Source organism: Rana temporaria, chromosome 11 (assembly GCF_905171775.1).
Source record: "Rana temporaria chromosome 11, aRanTem1.1, whole genome shotgun sequence".
Classification (NCBI taxonomy): Eukaryota; Metazoa; Chordata; class Amphibia; order Anura; family Ranidae; genus Rana; species Rana temporaria.
In genome coordinates this window covers 28,103,392-28,123,163 of record NC_053499.1, presented here as the reverse complement: position 1 = coordinate 28,123,163, position 19,772 = coordinate 28,103,392, and the positions used below count along the sequence as shown (strand labels likewise).

The following is a 19,772-nucleotide window of genomic DNA, read 5'->3' as shown; positions in this document are numbered from 1 at the left end:
GGATCTAGCCCTATCTATGCGTATCTGATTCTATGAATCAGGCGCATAGATAGGACCAGTTTACGTCAGAGATACGATGGTGTATCTGTAGATACACCGTCGTATCTCTTTGTGAATCTGGCCCAGGAGGATCTGCAGGTGAGTCATCTGTACACAACAATAGGTCAGAGCTGGCCAGCATTAGTAGCAGCACTTCACACTGAGATATCAGGACACAGCACAGGACTAAAACTTCAAGGGACAAGGGAATTTAAACTGGGATAGTTGGCAAGTATGAGGCAGCTGCTTTGGGCCCCACAACAATGACAGGGCTCAGGACAGCTGCCCCTTTTGCCCTGCCTTAAAGACGGCCCTGCTTACGTCTTTAACCAGTCCTGATCGTTTTTGATGGGTTACCCTGGAAGTTGTTGGGATTTACGTGTACTTGTAAACAGATAAATACAGCGTAAATGGTTGTGACGGCACCTGATTTACAACCTTAAGGAAATGTTGAATCCTTCATGAATTCTGTGTGGCTTGTCACAGCAGTGCTCCTCATATTAGGCTGGACCTCCCAGGGGCTCCAAGACAAGCCTGCAGGATTGGCATCTTTCATGTAAATTCCACATCGCATAAACAGAAATAATGCATTCCGCTCTGTCAGGTCATATTTTAATATTTACACAAAAGCACACAGGCATTAACTTCAAAGCGCAGTATGTGTAGGGCTTTCTAGAAATATCCTGTTAACAGTCAGCGTGCGCTCTGTCTATAGAACCTCATGCATCTCTATAAAAGACTTATGAGATGTGGAAACACAGACATTATTAACAATATCGGTTTATGGGGAGAAATTATTTAACAGCTACACGATGGATCAAAATAGAGTGTGTCTGAAAGTGGCATAACAGCCTTAGAATAGACTGTGCCATAGTTACAGGATTTCGCATATTCACAATCTCTAATAGCGTCTCCTGAATTTCCTTCACATCAGTTCATATTAGTGGAAGAGAGTGCATGTTGGAAGCTGATTTTTAAAGTAAGTAAACTTGTCGCCAGGCTCTAAGCGATTTGTCCTTTAACCATTGGGCACCACCCAACTGAGTGCAACCCATCAGCTCAAATATTTGCCCTCTTCCTCAATCCAGTGACCTGCGCTATGTGGCCCTGCACATCAGTGATTGGCCTTTCCAGCAAAAGCAGTCTCTTCAAGTGCACATGCGTTCCACAGCCCCATTTATTCTATTAGGAAGTCTTGTTCCACTTTTTTTGTGACCAGGCTATAGACAGTTTGCTCTTTAACCACTTAACCCCCGGGCCATATTGCTGTGCACTTTTTGTGCAACGTGGCTCCCAGGGATGGACTGGCCATTGGGACTACGGGGAGTTTCCCGGTGGGCCGATGGCTCAGTGGGCCGGCATCAGTGACAGCGGACCTCCGCCCCTCTCCGCTCCTCTGTTTCTCCCTTCCCGCAGCGCTCACCTCCTCTCCCTGCCCACAGCGCTCACCTGGGGGAAACAAAGAAGCAGGGGGAGGATCAGAGGAGCAGGGGGGATGACAGAGGAGCATGGGGGAGGGGACAGACAGCGGACTCAACAGCTATGGCCTGGGAGTTTCTCACTTCTGCCTAATCTTGTCCCATAAGGGGGGCACCGAACTGATTTTTTGCCCCGGGTGAAATAATGTCTAGCTTCCCCACTGGTACTGCCTATAAGAGTACCAGTACCAGCCGTTCTACTCTAATAAAGTAGAACGGCTAGTGGCTAGTGAAGGGGGAGAGAGGGCTTGGGTGGCCGGGGGGTGCGGGAGTTGTCCGGCCTCTGTGGGAGAGACCTGTCAAAGTGGGCCAGTCTGGATGAAGTCCAGGGCCAAATTGTTGTCCCAGTCCAGCCCTGGTGGCTCCCAAACAAAATTGGCGTCCTTTTTTCCCCACAAATAGAGCTTTCTTTTGGTGGTATTTGATCATCTCTGCGGTTTTTAGTTTTTGCGCTATAAACAAAAATAGAGCGACAATTTTGAAAAAAAATTAAATTTTTTACTTTGTGCTATAATAAATATCTCCCAAAAATATATAAAAAAACGTTTTTTTCCCTCAGTTTAGGCCGATACGTATTTGTCTACATATTTTTCGTTAAAAAAATCGCAATAAGCGTTTATTGATTGGTTTGCGCAAAAGTTATAGCGTTTACAAAATAGAGGGTAGTTTTATGGCATTTTTATTAATATTTTTTTTTTACTAGTAATGGCGGCTATCAGCGATTTTTTTTCGGTACTGCGACATTATGGCGGACACTTCGGAAATGTTTTACACATTTTTGGGACCATTGGCATTTTTATAGCGATCAGTGCTATAAAAATGCATTGGATTACTATAAAAATGCCACTGAAGGGGTTAACACTAGGGGGCGGGGAAGGGGTTAAGTATGTCCCTGGGTGTGTTCTAACTGTAGGGGGGGTGGCCTCACTAGGGGAAATGACTGATCTTCTGTTCATACATTGTATGAACAGAAAATCAGCATTTCCCTCCCTGACAGGACCGGGAGCTGCGTGTTTACACACACAGCTCCCGGTCCCCGCTCTGTAACGAGCGATCGCGCGTGCCCGGCGGCGATCGTGCCCGCTGGGCACACGCACGGGAGTCGCGAGCGAGCGGGGGGCCTAGTGGCCAGCGCGAGAGCCGACGTAGAGCCACCAGCTCAAATACTTACCTTCTTGAACCTCGGTGATCTTTGCCTTGCAGTCCTGTGCAATGTTGCTTCGCCTTTCTAGTGAAAAAAATCTTATCTTATTTGAAACAAGAAAAACTGTTCCAGGTGAGTGCATCTCTGGTTAATCCCCACACACACTAGTCAGGTGCTAGCCCAGCTTGCATGCAGTGTAACGTGAAGAAATAATTCCGGACGGCTGCACTTCCAAAAATCCTTTTATTGAAGCTTCATATGACAAGTGGTTAACAGATGGAGCAGGGGACAAAGAGGTAGACGCATTTTGTGCAAATATCAGCGCTTAGAAGCTTCATATGACAAATGTTCGACAGATGGAGCAGGGGACAAAGAGGTAGATGCGTTTCGCGCAAATATCAGCGATTAGTAATGACTAAGCGCTGATATATTTGCGCGAAACGCGTCTACCTCTTTGTCCCCTGCTCCATCTGTCAACCACTTGTCATATTAGGTTCTAAGCGCTGATATTTGCACGAAACATGTCTACCTCTTTGTCCCCTGCTCCATCTGTCAACCACTTGTCATATTAAGCTTCTAAGTGCTGATATTTGCACGAAACATGTCTACCGCTTTGTCCCCTGCTCCATTTGTCAACCACTTGTCATATGAAGCTTCAATAAATGGATTTTTGGAAGTGAAGCCGTCCGGAATTATTTCTTCACATTCTTATCTTATTGTCCATGTGTGCCTAGGGTTGCCACCTGCTTCTGCTGTGATGGTTGTGTTTTACAGATAGGACATTATGGCATATATCTGCAGGGCCCCCCTTTTTTTTTACTACCACTTAAATCGACTTAGGGCACTGTTTTTGATTATTGTGGATGTGTTCTACTACAAATTAAATATCACAAATGATTCCAACGATTACATTCAAAGGATCTATCTACCTGTCTGTTTATATGATATAAAAGTAATATAAATGATATAAAATAATACAGTGAGTTGTCATTTGCGATTCTGAGCAGTCACTAATGTAAAGTCTGACTCAGATGATTAAACCTTTCAGCGCAGGAATGAATGATGATGTTCAGAAATGAGCTTCGGAGTCCTTTGTTTCTGTATTTCTTTTGATAGGAATGTGTTATTGTTTTGCATTGTGTCTTGATTCTAAAGCAGCCACTTCTGTGTGTGTATAATATAATTCATTTGACTTTTCATTCTTTAATATTTTCATATATTTTTTTGTTTGGTAGGATAATGTTGACCTTGGAGATTTAATGTTCTCGCTGTGCTACCTCCCTACTGCGGGAAGACTTACCATCACCATCATAAAGGCAAGAAACCTCAAGGCCATGGATATCACAGGGGCATCCGGTGAGTACCGTATTTATCGCGGTATAACGCGCTCCCGCGTATACCGCGCACCCCTAAAGTGGCCCCCTATCCTGTGGAAAAAAAGTTTTTTAGTTTTTTTGTACTTACAGTTTTGGTGTCTTGCGCGGCGTCCATCGGCGGCCTTGTCGGGTCCGGCGTCCTTCTACGGCTTCGGGTGTTCTCTTCGGCGGGTCCGGCGTCCGTCTTCGGCGGGGTCGGGTGTCCTCTTCGGCGGGTCGGTGTCCTCTTCGGTGGGTCGTGTCCTCCTCGGCGGGTCGGGGGTCCTCTTTGGCGGGTCGGGGGTCCTCTTCGGCGGGTCCGGCGTCCTTCAGCGGCGTCCTCCCCGCTCGTTTCCCGCCATGAGTTTAAATACTGCGCCGGCATATACCGAGCGCAGTACACTCGTGAATCTTCGGGCAGGCTCGGCAACTGTCGCGCTGACGTCCTGTACGCTCAGGACGTCAGTGCGAGAGGCGCCGAGACTGCCCGAAGATTCACGAGTGTACTGCGCTCGGTATATGCCGGCGCAGTATTCAAACTCGTGGCGGGAAAGCGGTTATCGGCGTATATCGCGCACCCACGATTTTGCCCTGATTTTCAGGGCAAAATAGTGCGCGGTATACGCCGATAAATACGGTAATTACATCGACCCGTTCATAAGGGTCATTACACCTACACAATGGAAACACTACACTTAAAGCGATTGTAAACCCTAAAAAAATAAAACAATAGCAGAAAACCCTGCAAGACAAAGGCATAAGGAGCTAGTATTGTGAACAAGGCCTTTGCGGTCGAAACGCGTCTACCTTGTATTTTTTATGGAGATACAATAAATTCGGACTGATTTAAAAGCATGTATGGAGTTGCGGATTGTCCTTTATCCATAATGAGCTAGTATGTATAGCATTTTAGCCTATTATGTATTACTTACCCCAGATCGAAGCCCCCGCAGTGGTCCTCGACCCCCCCCTCTGGCACGGACATCTCTCCCGGGTGACCACATTTCCAAACTACCATTCAGGGACACCCTTCTCAAAAGTCAACTTGTGCTGTAACGAATCACAGCACAGTGATTGGACACAAGAGGCGGGATTTAATATCTCCAATCACAAGCAGGGGGCGGGATTGTGCTCCTCCAGGCATTCCCGGCCAGGACAAGTACCGTCAGTGAGTAAAGTGGTGATGTGGCGGCCTTTTTTGGGGGCATCAGATTGGCCAGCAGGGTGGCTGTGTCAGTTTCATTCCGGGACACTGTATTGTCCTGGAATGAATGTGCCCGGGACAGACCTGCAAAATGCGGGACTGTCCCGGGCAATCCAGGACACGTGGTCACCCTTCGTCACGGCATGTGCGCGGGAGCCGCCAGTCACCGCTTTGCTTAAGTGTGCCCGCACCTTTGTCTACGGTGCATGCGCCGTAGACATCGGCGTCCGGCATTTTTGTAAATATCTCCTAAACCGCGGAGGTTTAGCAGATATTTCAAGCACCTACAGGTAAGCCTTATTATAGGCTTACCTGTAGGTAAAAGTGGTTGTAAAGAGTTTACATCCACTTTAAAGTGGTTGTAAACCCTTGCATATTTACAGTGAAGTGACTGGCCTTCACATAGATTAAACAAATCCTCCTACAGAAGTTGTATGGGGCAGATCCACAAAGAAATTACGCCGGCGTATCTATTGATACGCCGCGTAATTTCAAAGTTCCCGCGTCGTATCTTTGTTTTGTATCCACAAAACAAGATACGACGGAATGAGGGATCGATCCGACAGGCGTACGTCTTAGTACGCCGTCGGATCGTAGGTGTATATTTACGCTGGCCGCTAGGTGGCGTTTCCGTCGAATTCCGCGTCGAGTATGCAAATTAGCTAGTTACGGCGATCCACGAACGTACGTCCGTGCGGCGCATTTTTTTACGTCGTTTGCGTTCGGCTTTTTCCGGCGTATAGTTAAAGCTGCTATATGGTAGGGTACTCAGTGTTAAAGCGGTAGTTCACCCTCCTTCACCCCATTATTCCATTACTTTCGGCATCGTAGCGCGAGCTACGGTATGCCGGTCTTAAATTTTTAATCCCCGTACTCACTGTGCTATTGTTGATTGAAGAATCCGACTCCCGCGGGGAATGGGCGTGCCTATGGAGAGGGAGGATGATTGACGGCCGGCTCTGGCACGTCACGCTCCCCGAAGACAGCCGGAGTAGGTCTCGGCTATTCACAGCGCCTGCGCACAGGCTATGCGCAGGCGCCGTGAATAGCCAAGCCTATTTCGGCTATTTCTGGAGAAGCGTGACGTGCCAGGGCCGGCCGTCAATCACCTTCTCTCACCATAGGAACGCCCATTCCCCGGATTCTTCAATCAACGATAGCACAGTGAGTACGGGGATTAAAAATTTAGGACCGGCATACCGTAGCTCGCGCTACGATGCCGAAAGTAATGGAATAATAAAAAAAATTTTTTTTTTTTTTTTTAACAGGGTGAACCCCCGCTTTAAGTATGGCCGTCGTTCCCACATCGAAATTTGAATTTTTTACGTCGTTTGCGTAAGTCGTTCGCGAATAGGGATTTGCGTAGAATGACGTCACCGTCGTAAGCATTGGCTTGTTCCGGTTTAATTTCGAGCATGCGCACTGGGATACCCCCACGGACGGCGCATGCGCCGTTCAAAAAAAACGTTGTCTACGTCGGGTCACGACGTATTTACATAAAACACGCCCCATCACATCATTTTGAATTGCGCGCCCTTACGCCGCCAAAGATACACTACGCCGCCGTAACTTACGGCACGCATTCTTTGAGGATTCGAAAAAAAAAAATAAGTTACGGCGGCGTAGTGTATCTTAGATACGCTACGCCCGGCAGAAAGATGCGCCGCTGTACGTGGATCTGCCCCGTATGTGTTTATCTGCCGTCTTCTCTTCTCTACATCCATTCAAAGTGCTTAATCAAAAAGCTTGTCTGAGAGTTAAAAAAAAAAAGGGGGGGTGTTGGAGAGCTGAAGTTACACCCTGCAAAGCTCAGGGAGAAGAGTTCTGAGAGCAATGCATGAATATATCTATTGTTAAGTGATCAAGGGATAGAAAACAATAATTTAGTATTGCTGAGAAAATGAAGACCAGGCAGGAAATGTGTTGCACAGAAAATACTGTAAAGGTGAACTTGCACTTTTGTTAAACTTGATGAAATGCCAGTAGTTGATCTTTTCTTACCCGAAATAGAAATGACCAGTAATTTATGACCAATAACTGCCACTTTGCGTTATTGGCTGTCTGAGTGCAACTTCTAAAGGTAAAACAGGATTTTTTTTTTCACAATACTAAAAGGGTTTTTACTGCCATTTGAGCAAGAATATTGGTTTGGCTTTAAAATAACCAAAGGAAGCTTAGAGGAACACTTACTTTTATTGCACATAATATCATTTAATAATGATGAGTCATTTAAAGTGGAACTTTACCCACAACAACTTGATAAAAAATTATGTTCTTTAGCAAGGAATCTACATTCCACATTTATTATTATGCTATCAAAATGAGTTTGTGCTGTAAATTGCCTCCAGCATTGCTCCTGTCTCTTCTTGCCGGAGGCTGCCATTTTGCTGAAGCCCAGAATCCCAGCAGTAAATCATAAAGCAGAACTAAACCTATTGATTTGGGCTCCATTCACACTTGTACGACTTTGTCAAGCAACTTTAGACATCAAAGTCTCATGACAAGTCGTTCCCCATGTTTTCCAATGATAACCATTCATACTGTCTATGTTACATACCGTATTTATCGGCGTATAACACGCACCCTGACTTTAAGAGGGACGTTTCAGGAAAAAACTTTCCACAGCCCCCTGCGTATAACACGCAGGCACAGTTTACCCTCTATTTTCAGGGTAAATAAGTGAGTGTTATACGCCAATAAATACAGTAGTTACATAGTAGGTGAGGTTGAAAAAAGACACAAGTACAACCTATGAGCTAGATTCACGTAGCTCAGTATATAGTTTGGCCGGCGTAGCGCATCTCATATCCGCTACTCCGACGTAAAGTAGGGCGCCCAGACCATTATTCACAAAGATCTGGCGCCGTACGTTGCGCCGGCGTAGTGTAACTAACGATCCGCGCATGTGCGCGCATGCTCGGCGTCACGTCGCATATACTCCCTAAGATACGTCGGCTCAATGCTTTCAACGTGAACGTAACCTACGCACAGCCCCATTCACGTACCACTTACGTAAACGACGTAACATTCGACGGCTGTTCCGACGTCCATACTTTAACATTGGCTGCGCCTCATATAGCAGGGGTAACGTTACGCCGGACGTAAGCCTTACGTAAACGGCGTAGCGGGCACAAGTACGTTTGTGAATCGGCGTATCTAGGTCATTTACATATTCTACGCGTAAATCTACGGAAGCGCCCCTAGCGGCCAGCGTAAATATGCACCCTAGATACGACAGCGTACTAAGACTTATGTCGGTCGGAGGAAGCTATAATTCAGGCATATCTCGCTCCCAGAATGGCACGCATAGATACGACGGCGCTTCTTTCTACTTACGCGGCGTATCTATAGATACGCCGACGTAAAAGCTACGTGAATCTAGCTCTATGTGTGTTATTTTATGTCAGTATTACCTTTTTTATTCCTGTATGTATTGGTTGTTCAGGTGCTTATCTAATAGTTTCTTGAAACCATCGATGCCCCCCGCTGAGACCACCACCTGTGATAGGGAATTCCACATCCTTGCCGCTTTTACAGTAAAGAACCCTCTACGTAGTTAAGAGTTAAACATATTTTCTTCTAATTTTAATGAGTAGCCATGTGTCTTGTTAAACTCCCTTCTGCGAAAAAGTTTTATCCCTATTGTGGAGTCACCAGTATGGTATTTGTAAATTGAAATCATATCCCCTCTCAATTATGTGCCACTTAAATTTGCAGCGACTTTAAAGTAGTTCATGCACTACTGGTCTGACTTTCACGCCAACTTGAAGGCCATAGACTTCCATGTTAACCCTCAAAAGTTGCATGAAAGTCGTACCTGACTGTTAAGCCCCATACACACTATCAGTTTTCCTGATGGTTTTCTCTTCAGGTTTACCAAAACCATCTAATATGAGGTCAAACCTTAAGCGTTTCAATTTGAATGCAATCAGGCAGGTCCTTGTACTACATGGTTTTGGTAAACCTGAAGAGAAAACCAGCAGGAAAACTGATAGTGTGTATGGGGCTTTATACAATGCAACAGTTGTCCATTATCTCTGGTCAAAGCCAAAATCCTATCCAAGTAGCACCAATCCAAAGTTGCGTCAAAGTTGTACCAAAGTTGCACTCTAAAGTTTCAAAAACTGTAACATTCCTGCAATTCCAGATTGTCAGCTGTCCTCAACCTCAAAACATTTGCTTGTGTCCTCAACCATACTGTCAAAGCTTTAAATGTCTGGTGTTACAACTGATCACATGTGCAGCACCATGGCAGTTGCAGATCAAACAGAAGCAGCTTCCTTGGCTGTAAAGGATAGGAGGCTTTCATTCCACTTTAAGCCTTTCAGCAGATCGGCCTCGGCAGTGCCTAAAAATGCCAAAAAATAGAAAGCAACTGAGCGTGTGCAGAGCAGAGAGAAACCATGTATTACTGGATTTTAAACAGTATAGACACTTTTTTTTTTTTTACAAAACTATACCTGCAAAAAGGGCCAGCCTGAGGTGATCTAGCAGGACTTAATTTTATGACTAAAGTTCTACTTTAAAGTGGAGCTCCACCCTAAAATGGAACTCACGCTGATCGGAACCCTCCGGTGTCACATTTGACACCTTTCAGGGGGGAGGGGGGAGCAGATACCTGTCTAAATATCAATTGCTTTATACTAAAGAGATCCCTCGATTTACCATTTTAAGGTACAGATGCAAGTTATGTGATCTTAAAACATGCAATGGTCTCTATCCTGTGTGTCTCCAAGCAACCTATACAAATTCTTTGTAGCCTTAAATAGCAGGTTATAGCGTAATAGAATTTGTGTGCCTTTCCTTACAGATCCTTATGTGAAGGTGTCAATAATGTGTGAGGGGAGGAGACTGAAGAAAAGGAAAACATCAACGAAGAGGAACACATTAAACCCCGTGTATAATGAAGCCATCGTGTTTGACGTGCCGCCAGAGAATATTGATCAGATCAGTTTGTTAATAGCAGTGATGGATTATGACCGGTGAGATATTACAATGAATTCAGTGCAATTACCGGAGTCTACTCAATGGGAGTCAAGAGTTTGAAAGGCGTCTTTTATGTATAGTCAGCATGTTCATTGTTTGCTTCTTTGGTTTCTTTTTTATTTACTATGTGGGGCCAAGGAAAATGTTAGGGTGGCAGTATACAGACTAATAATGTAAGTGGCATATACAATACAAGCAGTGTTTGCAATAAATATATAGTCTTCATACTACTTGATTTGTTTAAATTGGGCAATTACAAGTGTTTCCAACTTACCAACAAGCTGGAAATAGTTTTATCTTACTGGGCTATACTGTAGTCATTATGAAATCATGTTACTGAGTTAGTTAGCTAATCATATTACTAGGCTGTAGTCATTTTTTATAGGGATAAAGGAGAAGGATACTTTTATCATAGACCGATGTCAAACAAGTTGGGCTGAATGGCCCAGTCAAAGTCCAGACCTAAATCCAATTGAGAATCTGTGGCAAGACTTAAAAATTGCTGTTCACAGACGCTCTCCATCCAATCTGACAGAGCTTGAGCAATTTTGCAAAGAAGAATGGGCACAAATGTCACTGGTAGAGACATATCCAAAATGACTTGAAGCTGTAATTGCAGCGAAAGGTGGTTCTACAAAGAATTCTCTCCACAGCACGCCACACTTTTCAGATATTTATTTGTAACAACTTTTGAAAACCAATTATCATTTTCCTTCCACTTCACAATTTTGTACCACTTTGTGTTGGTCTATCACAGTGTTGGCGACCCTTGGCACTCCAGATGTTTTGGAACTACATTTCCCATGATGCTTGTAACGGTCTAATATATATAGATAGATGGCGCAAAAACCAGGAGAGCACAGTCAATAATAAAAAAGTACATATATCATATGGTCCATGTCAATAACAAAAATTGAAACATAATAAATGAATGAATAAGTCAATGGATCAATAATCCAATATAAGTCCAATAGCACTATAGTGGCAGCAAAATCCGGAGGTAGAAGCAGACTCTGAAAGATATGTTTAAAAAAGAGAAAATGCGCCAACCTAAGTGCAGTAAGTGGGTATTTAATTCAAGCAATTTGCACAGTAAAAATGGCTACTCACAAAACCAGTATAAATACAGGCATGTAATGGAAGAGACGGCTGGTCCGATGTCACAACGTGTAGTCAGCAATACAACAGGCTGGTCTCTTATCCTGGTCCCCCGGGTGATGGAAACGAAGGTCCAAGATGTTCGGGAGCCTTTGGGGAACCCCACAGAGAACAGGAGCCGTGGATGCTGTACCAGAAGCGGCGTGCGTTCCAGCGTGGAACGCAGCGTATCGCCGTATAACCGGATGTGACGTAGGGGCTTCGGACAGCCAATGGGATGACGCGTTTCTCAGCCTCCGCTGGTTCATCAGATCCATCTTGGATCTGATGAACCAGCGGAGGCTGAGAAACGCGTCATCCCATTGGCTGTCCGAAGCCCCTACGTCACTTCCGGTTATACGGCGATACGCTGCGTTCCACGCTGGAACGCACGCCGCTTCTGGTACAGCATCCACGGCTCCTGTTCTCTGTGGGGTTCCCCAAAGGCTCCCGAACATCTTGGACCTTCGTTTCCATCACCCGGGGGACCAGGATAAGAGACCAGCCTGTTGTATTGCTGACTACACGTTGTGACATCGGACCAGCCGTCTCTTCCATTACATGCCTGTATTTATACTGGTTTTGTGAGTAGCCATTTTTACTGTGCAAATTGCTTGAATTAAATACCCACTTACTGCTTGTAACGGTCACCACCGTTTACGATATTCCCATTCCATCGCCCCACGACAGCTTATCCGACAGTCCGACAATCCAGCAGACATGATCCATATGAATTTCCCCAGAATAAACGAGACATACGCTCTGTTCTCTGGTTTCAAAATATATGAATGAATCTTTAATGGTACACTCTCAGCTTTTTATGCAGTACAGGCATGTTACAGTCAATCACAGGGACAAAGACACACTCCACCCACACATCACACAATGGGGGGCTAACGAGTCTCCAATACACATCCCTCAGACTTTTTGGCACCGGTCTGACATAATTAACGTGACCTAATTACTACACCTGCAAAGTCAGACGTTATGACTCTCACCTGCTATTCACAAAACACATTCCTTTACTAAACATAACTGACATGCTAATTCCCTATTCCTGAAAGGAGACATCTGACCTTTTAGACTTAATCAGTACAATAGACACAACACAGTATTAGCATCACACAATGGACAATGGAATGTCTTTCAGGAGCCTATTGACCTGTTGTGGGTCAGCATGAAATCACCTGTAATATGTCCAGATCTCCTGCAATACATGAATTATCAGTTATCAGTCACCCTATGCCCAAAAGGGGCACAGGGTGACCCTAGACCCAAGAGTCATTAGTGACGCTGAAACACAGGTACCCCCCATCCTTCCAAAGTCTCTGGGTGTCACGGGTCATTCCGTTACAATGCTCAACTACACTGCAGAGTTCATGAGCATGATGGGAAATGTAGTTCCAAAACACCTAGGGTGCCAAGGTTCGCCATCATTGGTCTATTACATAAAATCCCAACAAAATACATTTATATCTTTGGTTGTAACATGACAAAATGTGGAAAATTTCAAGGGGTGTGAATACTTTTTCAAGGCACTGTACATGACTATCAATGACATTTTAAAATTAATATCCTTATGTTAAAATGTTGGGGCATGACACTGGCATACATTTTCTAACACGTTTCAATGTACTGCATACGGAAAAAACATTATGTAACATTTTCACAGTGTAGGTCACAATGAGGTCATCGGCGTATGTCAAGTTGGCAACGATGCAGAGAGCCTAGGCCGGGAACACTGGAACGAAATGCTGTCGTATCCCAGGAAGCCCATCGCCCACTGGCACCCACTTGTAGAGGTAAGATTGGCACCATGTTTCGATATGGGGGTTTTTGATTCTGGACATCTTCCAGCATTTAAAAAAAAATTGCTTAACTTTGTTAAAAAGTAACTTCATTTTTGTGGGGAAAAAATAGCAAATAAAGAAAAAATATAGTGCATATAATTGCGACATGAATCATATTTTAATTGAATATTATTAAAAAATACCTTTCCTTTTCAATCTGCAGCCAATGTAATTTTCTGAGAATACATTGCAATATGGCTACCTGGAGGTTTTCTGTACACAGAGGCCCAGATTCACAAAGGACTCATCTACGCGCCTAATTCTTAGAATCATTTGCGCTTGAATTCGGCCAAGATACGAGCGGCATAAGTCTCCTACGTCGTATCTTGGGGTGCATATTTACGCTGGCCGCTAGGGGCGCTTCCGTATATTTCCGCGTTGAATATGCAAATGAGCTAGATACGCCGATACACGAACGTACTTGCGCCCGGCGTATTTAAATACGCTGTTTCCGTAAGGCGTAGGACCGGCGTAACTTTACCCCTCATAAAGCAGGGGTAAGTCATGTTAAGGTATGGACGTCGGAAACGTCGGAACAGCGACGTATTTTACGTTGTTTGCGTAAGTCGTACGTGAATGGAAATGGGCATAGGTTACGTTCACGTCGACTAAGCATTGAGCCGGCGTAACTTTGGGAGAAAATTTTACGTGGTACTGAGCATGCGCGCGCATGCTCCGTTCGTTAGGCGCGTCATTTACATGGGGTCACGATTTCTTGTCCATACCACAAGCCCCCTTCCAGCCTACTTTGAATAAGACGGGCTTACGCCGGCCCATTTACGCTACGCCGCCGTAACTTAGAGCACAAGTTCTTTGTGAATACGGTACTCGCCTCTCTAAGTTACGGCGGCGTAGCGTATATAGGATACGCTACGCCCGCCCAAAGATACGCCCTCCTACGTGAATCTGGCCCAGAATGTGTACTGACCACTCCCCAGAAACATAATTTCCTGCTTGTGCGATTGGCTCACCAATTTTCCCAGTGATACTGAGCATGCGCGCGCATGCGCCATTCGTTAGGCGCGTAATTTTCGTGGGGTTACGATTCATTTACATACAACACGCCCCCTACCAGCCTATTTTGAATTAGGCAGGCTTACGCCGGCCAATTTACACTACGCCGCTGCAACTTACGGAGCAAGTGCTTTGTGAATACTGCACTTGCCTGTCCAAGTTGCGGAGGCGTATCGTAAATAGGATACGCTACGCCCGCAGAAAGATACGGCCAGATACGTGAATCTGGCCCTAAGTGTATAATAAGGAACCTAAAAACATAAGCATTTTGTTTTGTGTGTGTACTAGACAGAGCATAACTGCAGAGGGTACATATGTCTGGAAGGAAGTGATGACATCATAGACCCCAAGTGTGATGGCAACTCTATACATTTAATGTGCATTATGCTCTGTGAGTTATATACAGTATATTTTGAATAGAGTAAAGCAGCTTACTTCTCCCTTTTACATATTTTTTCTTTGTTATTCTGTCTTCTGCTGTGTGTAAGCCACTAGCAGGTTCTGTTAGGTTTACTGAAGTTAAAGCACAGTTCCATAAAGTGGAACTTCCGCTCATCTGACTCCGTCCTGCTTCCCCGGCCACCGGGCCAATAGGAGAGAGGAGCGGGGCCTCGCACATGCACAGTAGGGTTCCGGGCGTGAAACCAAAAGGCAACACTTCCGGGTTCCCTTACACGCAATGGCCACGGCAGCACCCGTCAGCAGATGGAAACATCAGATGCGGTTCTGACATCGAGGGACACTAGGACAGGTAAGTGTCCTATTATTAAAAGCCAGCAGCTGCAGTATGTGTAGAAAGACAAACACTCCTGCGTACAAGTGGATACCGGGTAAACTAGGGTAGGGAAGAACGGTGTCACAGGCCTTGCTGCTCTCAAGGATAGGGGTATCCTTGCGATCACAAGAAAAAAGAAAGAAAGAGGGCGCACCAACCTTATGCATTAACCTTAGGTGTGATTTATTAGAAAATAAATAAAAAACTACTCACAAACAAATGCAAAAAGGCCTGACGAAACGCGTTAGTCGGAAGTGGCCCCTGTTTACTCCTCTGGTACCATCTGGAGTGGTTCATCTACAGAACAATTGCTGTCATTTGGAGATCTCTTGTATCGTGAAAATTTTCCATTTGTTTGTGAGTAGTTTTTTATTTCATTTTTAATAAAACACACCGAAGGATAATGCACAAGGTTTATTTATTTTCCATTGTGCTGCAGTATGTGTAGCTGCTGGCTTTTAATTGTTTATTTTTTTGGCCAGAACACAGCTTTAAAGAAGAAAGAAATATACCTTTGTAGGTGGAAAGTATCTACAAAATGTTATCACTGCATGGACTAAATGGGGATGGGATGCCCCCCTTTACTTATCACCACCGTGCAGGGCCGTCTTAATAGCATCATGGGCCCCTGGGCAAAGTAATGCACTGGGGCCCCCTACCAGCTTGCCCCAATTTGCACACCTACGTTCAAGAAATAAAGTATAAATAGTTGATAGAATTAAACATATATTCATTAGTACTTTCAATAAAATCGATTTTACAAAAGGAAAACATTCCATAAATCAAAGACTAGTCAACACAAAGGGCGCAGTATAGGGGGGAATGCAGAAAGGCACGGTCAGGAGGGCACAATACTGGGTTTAGGAGGGCACAGTATAGGTTCTGGGATGCTTCCCAGGACACAACCATATCGGGACAGTTTAGTAAAAAGTATGACTGTCCCAGCTAATCCGGGACAGTTGGCAAGTATGGTGTGATGCAAGATTATTGTGGGGCCCCCCCATGTACCTGGGGCCCCTGGGCAGTGCCCAGGAGTGCCCTTGCATTAAGATGGCCCTGCCACCGTGGTCCTCAGTTTCAGACTCCTTGACATGGTTGTGAACAATTGAGCTTGTTTTTTTTCTCAGGTGAGCCACAGGTTTTTCCAGCCTGTTTTCCAAATATTGGTATGGAAAGTCAATCAGAGCTGATCAGACATCTCGCAGATCTTTTAGCAAGCTCTCACATAGGTAGATTCACAAAGAGTTAGGCCGGCTTATCAGTAGATAAGCCGACCTAACTCTGAATCTACGCCGGCGTTTGTTTAAGCGTATGCTCAAACAGAGATACGCTTAAACAAAGCTAAGATAGGCCGGCTTGCACCGTTCTATCTTAGCTTGCAATGTTTCTGATGGCCGCTAGATGACGCTTCCATTGCGGCCGGCGTAGATTATGTAAATTAGGGGATACGCCGATTCACGAACGTACGCCAGGCCTACGCCGTCGAATTACGTCGTTTCCGTAAGGCCTTAGGCGGCCTAAAGTTATTCCACCTATGAGGTGGAATAACAATGTTAAAGTATGGCCGGCGTTCCCGCCGCGAGGTTCGAAATTTTTGCGTCGTTTGCGTAAGTCGTCCGCGAATCGGGAGTTACGTCGTTTACGTCCACGTCGAAATCAATAGGCCCGTACGGCGTACTTAGCCGCAATGCGCACTGGGAAATGTAGTCGCCCGGCGCATGCGCAGTGTCAAAAAACTTAAAAAAACGTGAGGTCAAGCCTCATTTCCATACAACACGCCCCCCTCCAAGCAATTTGAATTAGGCGCCCTTACGCCCGCTCGTTTTAGGCTACGCCGCCGTAGATTAGCAGGTAAGTAGATTGTGAATCATTACTAGCCTAACTAATTTACGGCGGTGTAGCCTAAACAGGCTAGGCTAGGCCGCCCTAAAGTTAGGCCAATGTGTGTGAATCTACCTAACAATGTCACTAAAAACTAATTGGCCAATACATTGGTCACTAATAGACCTTGTCAAACGCTGTTTTGTTGCAAATGTTATCTTCTCTTGTTGTTCTCTGTTTGACGCCAGCTATTCTCGTAAAGGGTTCTGTGGAACTTTAGGGATTTCTCCATAAGTTGTTAGGGGTCCCTTGAGCTGTGGTTGATTGTCCTCTCACTAGCTGGTTCCTGCATAGATCCAGGGCATAGCCAGTGACCATGGGCGTCCGCTGAAATTTTTTCAGGGGGGGGCGCGCTTCGGCAGCGGCGATACACAGTCGCATTTTACCCTTTCTTCGACCGCTAGCAGGGGTTAAAAGCGCCCCCCCATGTTAAAATGTAAAAACACCCCACTGTGCCCCCTGCATACCTCTGCATCTTTAATATCTTTGTCACTACTGTGTACCCCCTCTCCACAACTGCACCTCTGGACCCCTTTACATTACACAGCACCCCACAGCTCTGGACCCCTTTACATTACACAGCACCCTGCACCACTGGACCCCTTTACATTACACAGCACCCTGCACCACTGGCCCCCTTTACATTACACAGCACCTTGCACCACTGGACCCTTTTACATTACACAGCACCCTGCACCTCTGGACCCCTTTACATTACACAGCACCCTGCACCACTGGCCCCCTTTACATTACACAGCACCTTGCACCACTGGACCCTTTTACATTACACAGCACCCTGCACCTCTGGACCCCTTTACATTACACAGCACCCTGCACCACTGGACCCCTTTACATTACACAGCACCCTGCACCACTGGACCCCTTTACATTACACAGCACCCTGCATCACTGGACCCCTTTACATTACACAGCACCCTGCATCACTGGACCCCTTTACATTACACAGCACCCCTTTCCCTTGACTGAAACACTACACTATATTGACAGTATATTTATTTCAAGTGTAAAAGAGGAACCTTTTGGAATGAGGGACAAATGGATTTGATTCCAGAAGAGGGACGGGCACTCTAAATAAGGGACAACTAGAAACTATGCCGTAGGCTACAACTCTGTGTTGTGTTTGCTCTGCGTTTCCAGACTTGCTAAAAACACATCAGAAAATAGTCTAGTGTTACCTGTGGCAACAGATGTTGGAACAAACAAAGCACAGGCCTGGTAAACGATATAAAGCGGCGCTCCCCTCCCTCTGTCCTCTGGCGCTCGTATCGTATGTCACGGAGCTGGGTCTGTGTGCAAGGTCCCGCCCCCCTAGTTCGGCTCGTGTGATAGGCGGAACACTAGAAGACTATCAGACGAGCCGAAACTAGGGGGCGGGACCTTGCACACAGACCCAGCTCCATGACATACGATACGAGCGCCGGAGGACAGAAGGAGGGAAGCACTGCAGTCACGGCTTAAAGCGGCCCCAGGGACAGTTCGGGCCTGCTCCTGGCTCTCCCTGGCGATTCCAGGGGGGCAAACGACCCCCCTTGCCCTATGGAGCGGACGCCCATGCCAGTGACATTACATCAATCATATTTTTAGCTGTCTGTAAGTGGCATTCCTCCATCTGGCCACCAATGTAATGGGCATTCTCCTCACTGAATTGTTTTTTTCTAAGGGTTCTCAAAGAGGTTCTTCCAGGGTAAAAAGATTGAGAAAGGCTGGTTTACACAAACCAATCAGCCCTAAAGACGGTGACACAGATCCACAAAATGTGTAGGGTTTAACTAGATCTCCAATAATCTACACCTCTAAAGACATTTGGTACTTCTTCCAGTCTTTTTATTCCCCTATTCTTTGGGCATTGGCCCTCTAAAACGTTGAGCACACATTCCTTCTTACCAATGTAGACCTGGCACGGAATAGAATCACTTCACCTAAAATGTGCAAACTGATTTGGGTGGAGATGGAATTTCCTGTCTTGTATACCACACACAGTGCCATCGGCAGATTAAAGCTGGCCATACACCTATAGATTATCTGCAGATTTTCTATGATTAGATGGAAAAAGTGCAACAGATTTCTTCATGTACGCTAAACTGTGTGGATGGAGGAATCTCCCACTGGCCCAAGCTTCAGTATCTTGCTAGTCGGCCCTCAACCTAAACAATGACTGCACCCAATCATGTTCAGGAATTGTGAGAGCCAATGGGGCCGACTAGCAACATATGGAAGCTTGGGCCAGTGGGAGATTCTTCCATCCACACAGTTTAGTGTAGATGGAGGAATCTGTTCCACTTTTTCCATCTGACCATAGAAATTCTGCAGATACCGTATTTATCGGCCTATTGCGCGCCCCGGCGTATAGCGCGCACCCCCGAACTTGAAGAAAAATTCCTGGAAAAAAAAAAATACTTACAGTTTGGATGCCCCTCGTCGGTGTCTTGCCCGTCGTCCATCGCGTCCTGCCCGTCATCCATCGCGTCCATCTGCGGCCTCGTCCGGTCCGGCGTCCTTCTGCGGCCATCGTGGTGTCCTCCCCGCTCGATCCCCGCTTCCCGCGCTGAGTTTGAACCACTGCTCCGGCATATAGCGAGCGCAGTACACTCCAGTATAGTCGTGCAGGCTCGGCTCCTCTCGCAGAAAGGACGTACAGGACACACAGGACGTGACCGCGAGAGGAGCCGAGCCTGCCCGACTATACCCGAGTGTACTGCGCTCGGTATATGCCAGCGCAGTGGTTCAAACATAGCGCGGGAAGCGGGTATCGGCGTATATCGCGCACCCACGATTTTGCCCTCAGGGCAAAAAAGTGCGCGGTATACGCCGATAAATAAGGTAATCTATAGGTGTATGGCCAGTTATAGGCCGGGTTCACACCAGTGTGAATTGGATGTGGTTTCCCT

General features: G+C 45.8%; 1 protein-coding gene and 1 long non-coding RNA gene across 2 annotated transcripts in view; one reads left to right on the top strand and one right to left on the bottom strand.

The window, feature by feature from the left end:
• The window catches only part of LOC120917183, a 124,672-nt gene that overhangs the window by 74,395 nt on the left and 30,505 nt on the right, over nt 1–19,772 (bottom strand). The gene's annotated exons all lie outside the window — the stretch shown is intronic.
• The window catches only part of SYT9 (synaptotagmin 9), a 210,673-nt gene that overhangs the window by 171,825 nt on the left and 19,076 nt on the right, over nt 1–19,772 (top strand). The window contains exons 4-6 of the mRNA XM_040328283.1: nt 3,897–4,017; nt 10,031–10,202; nt 13,016–13,145. Of these exons, the coding sequence (XP_040184217.1) occupies nt 3,897–4,017; nt 10,031–10,202; nt 13,016–13,145 (423 nt within the window). The remainder of the gene's footprint in view (nt 1–3,896; nt 4,018–10,030; nt 10,203–13,015; nt 13,146–19,772) is intronic.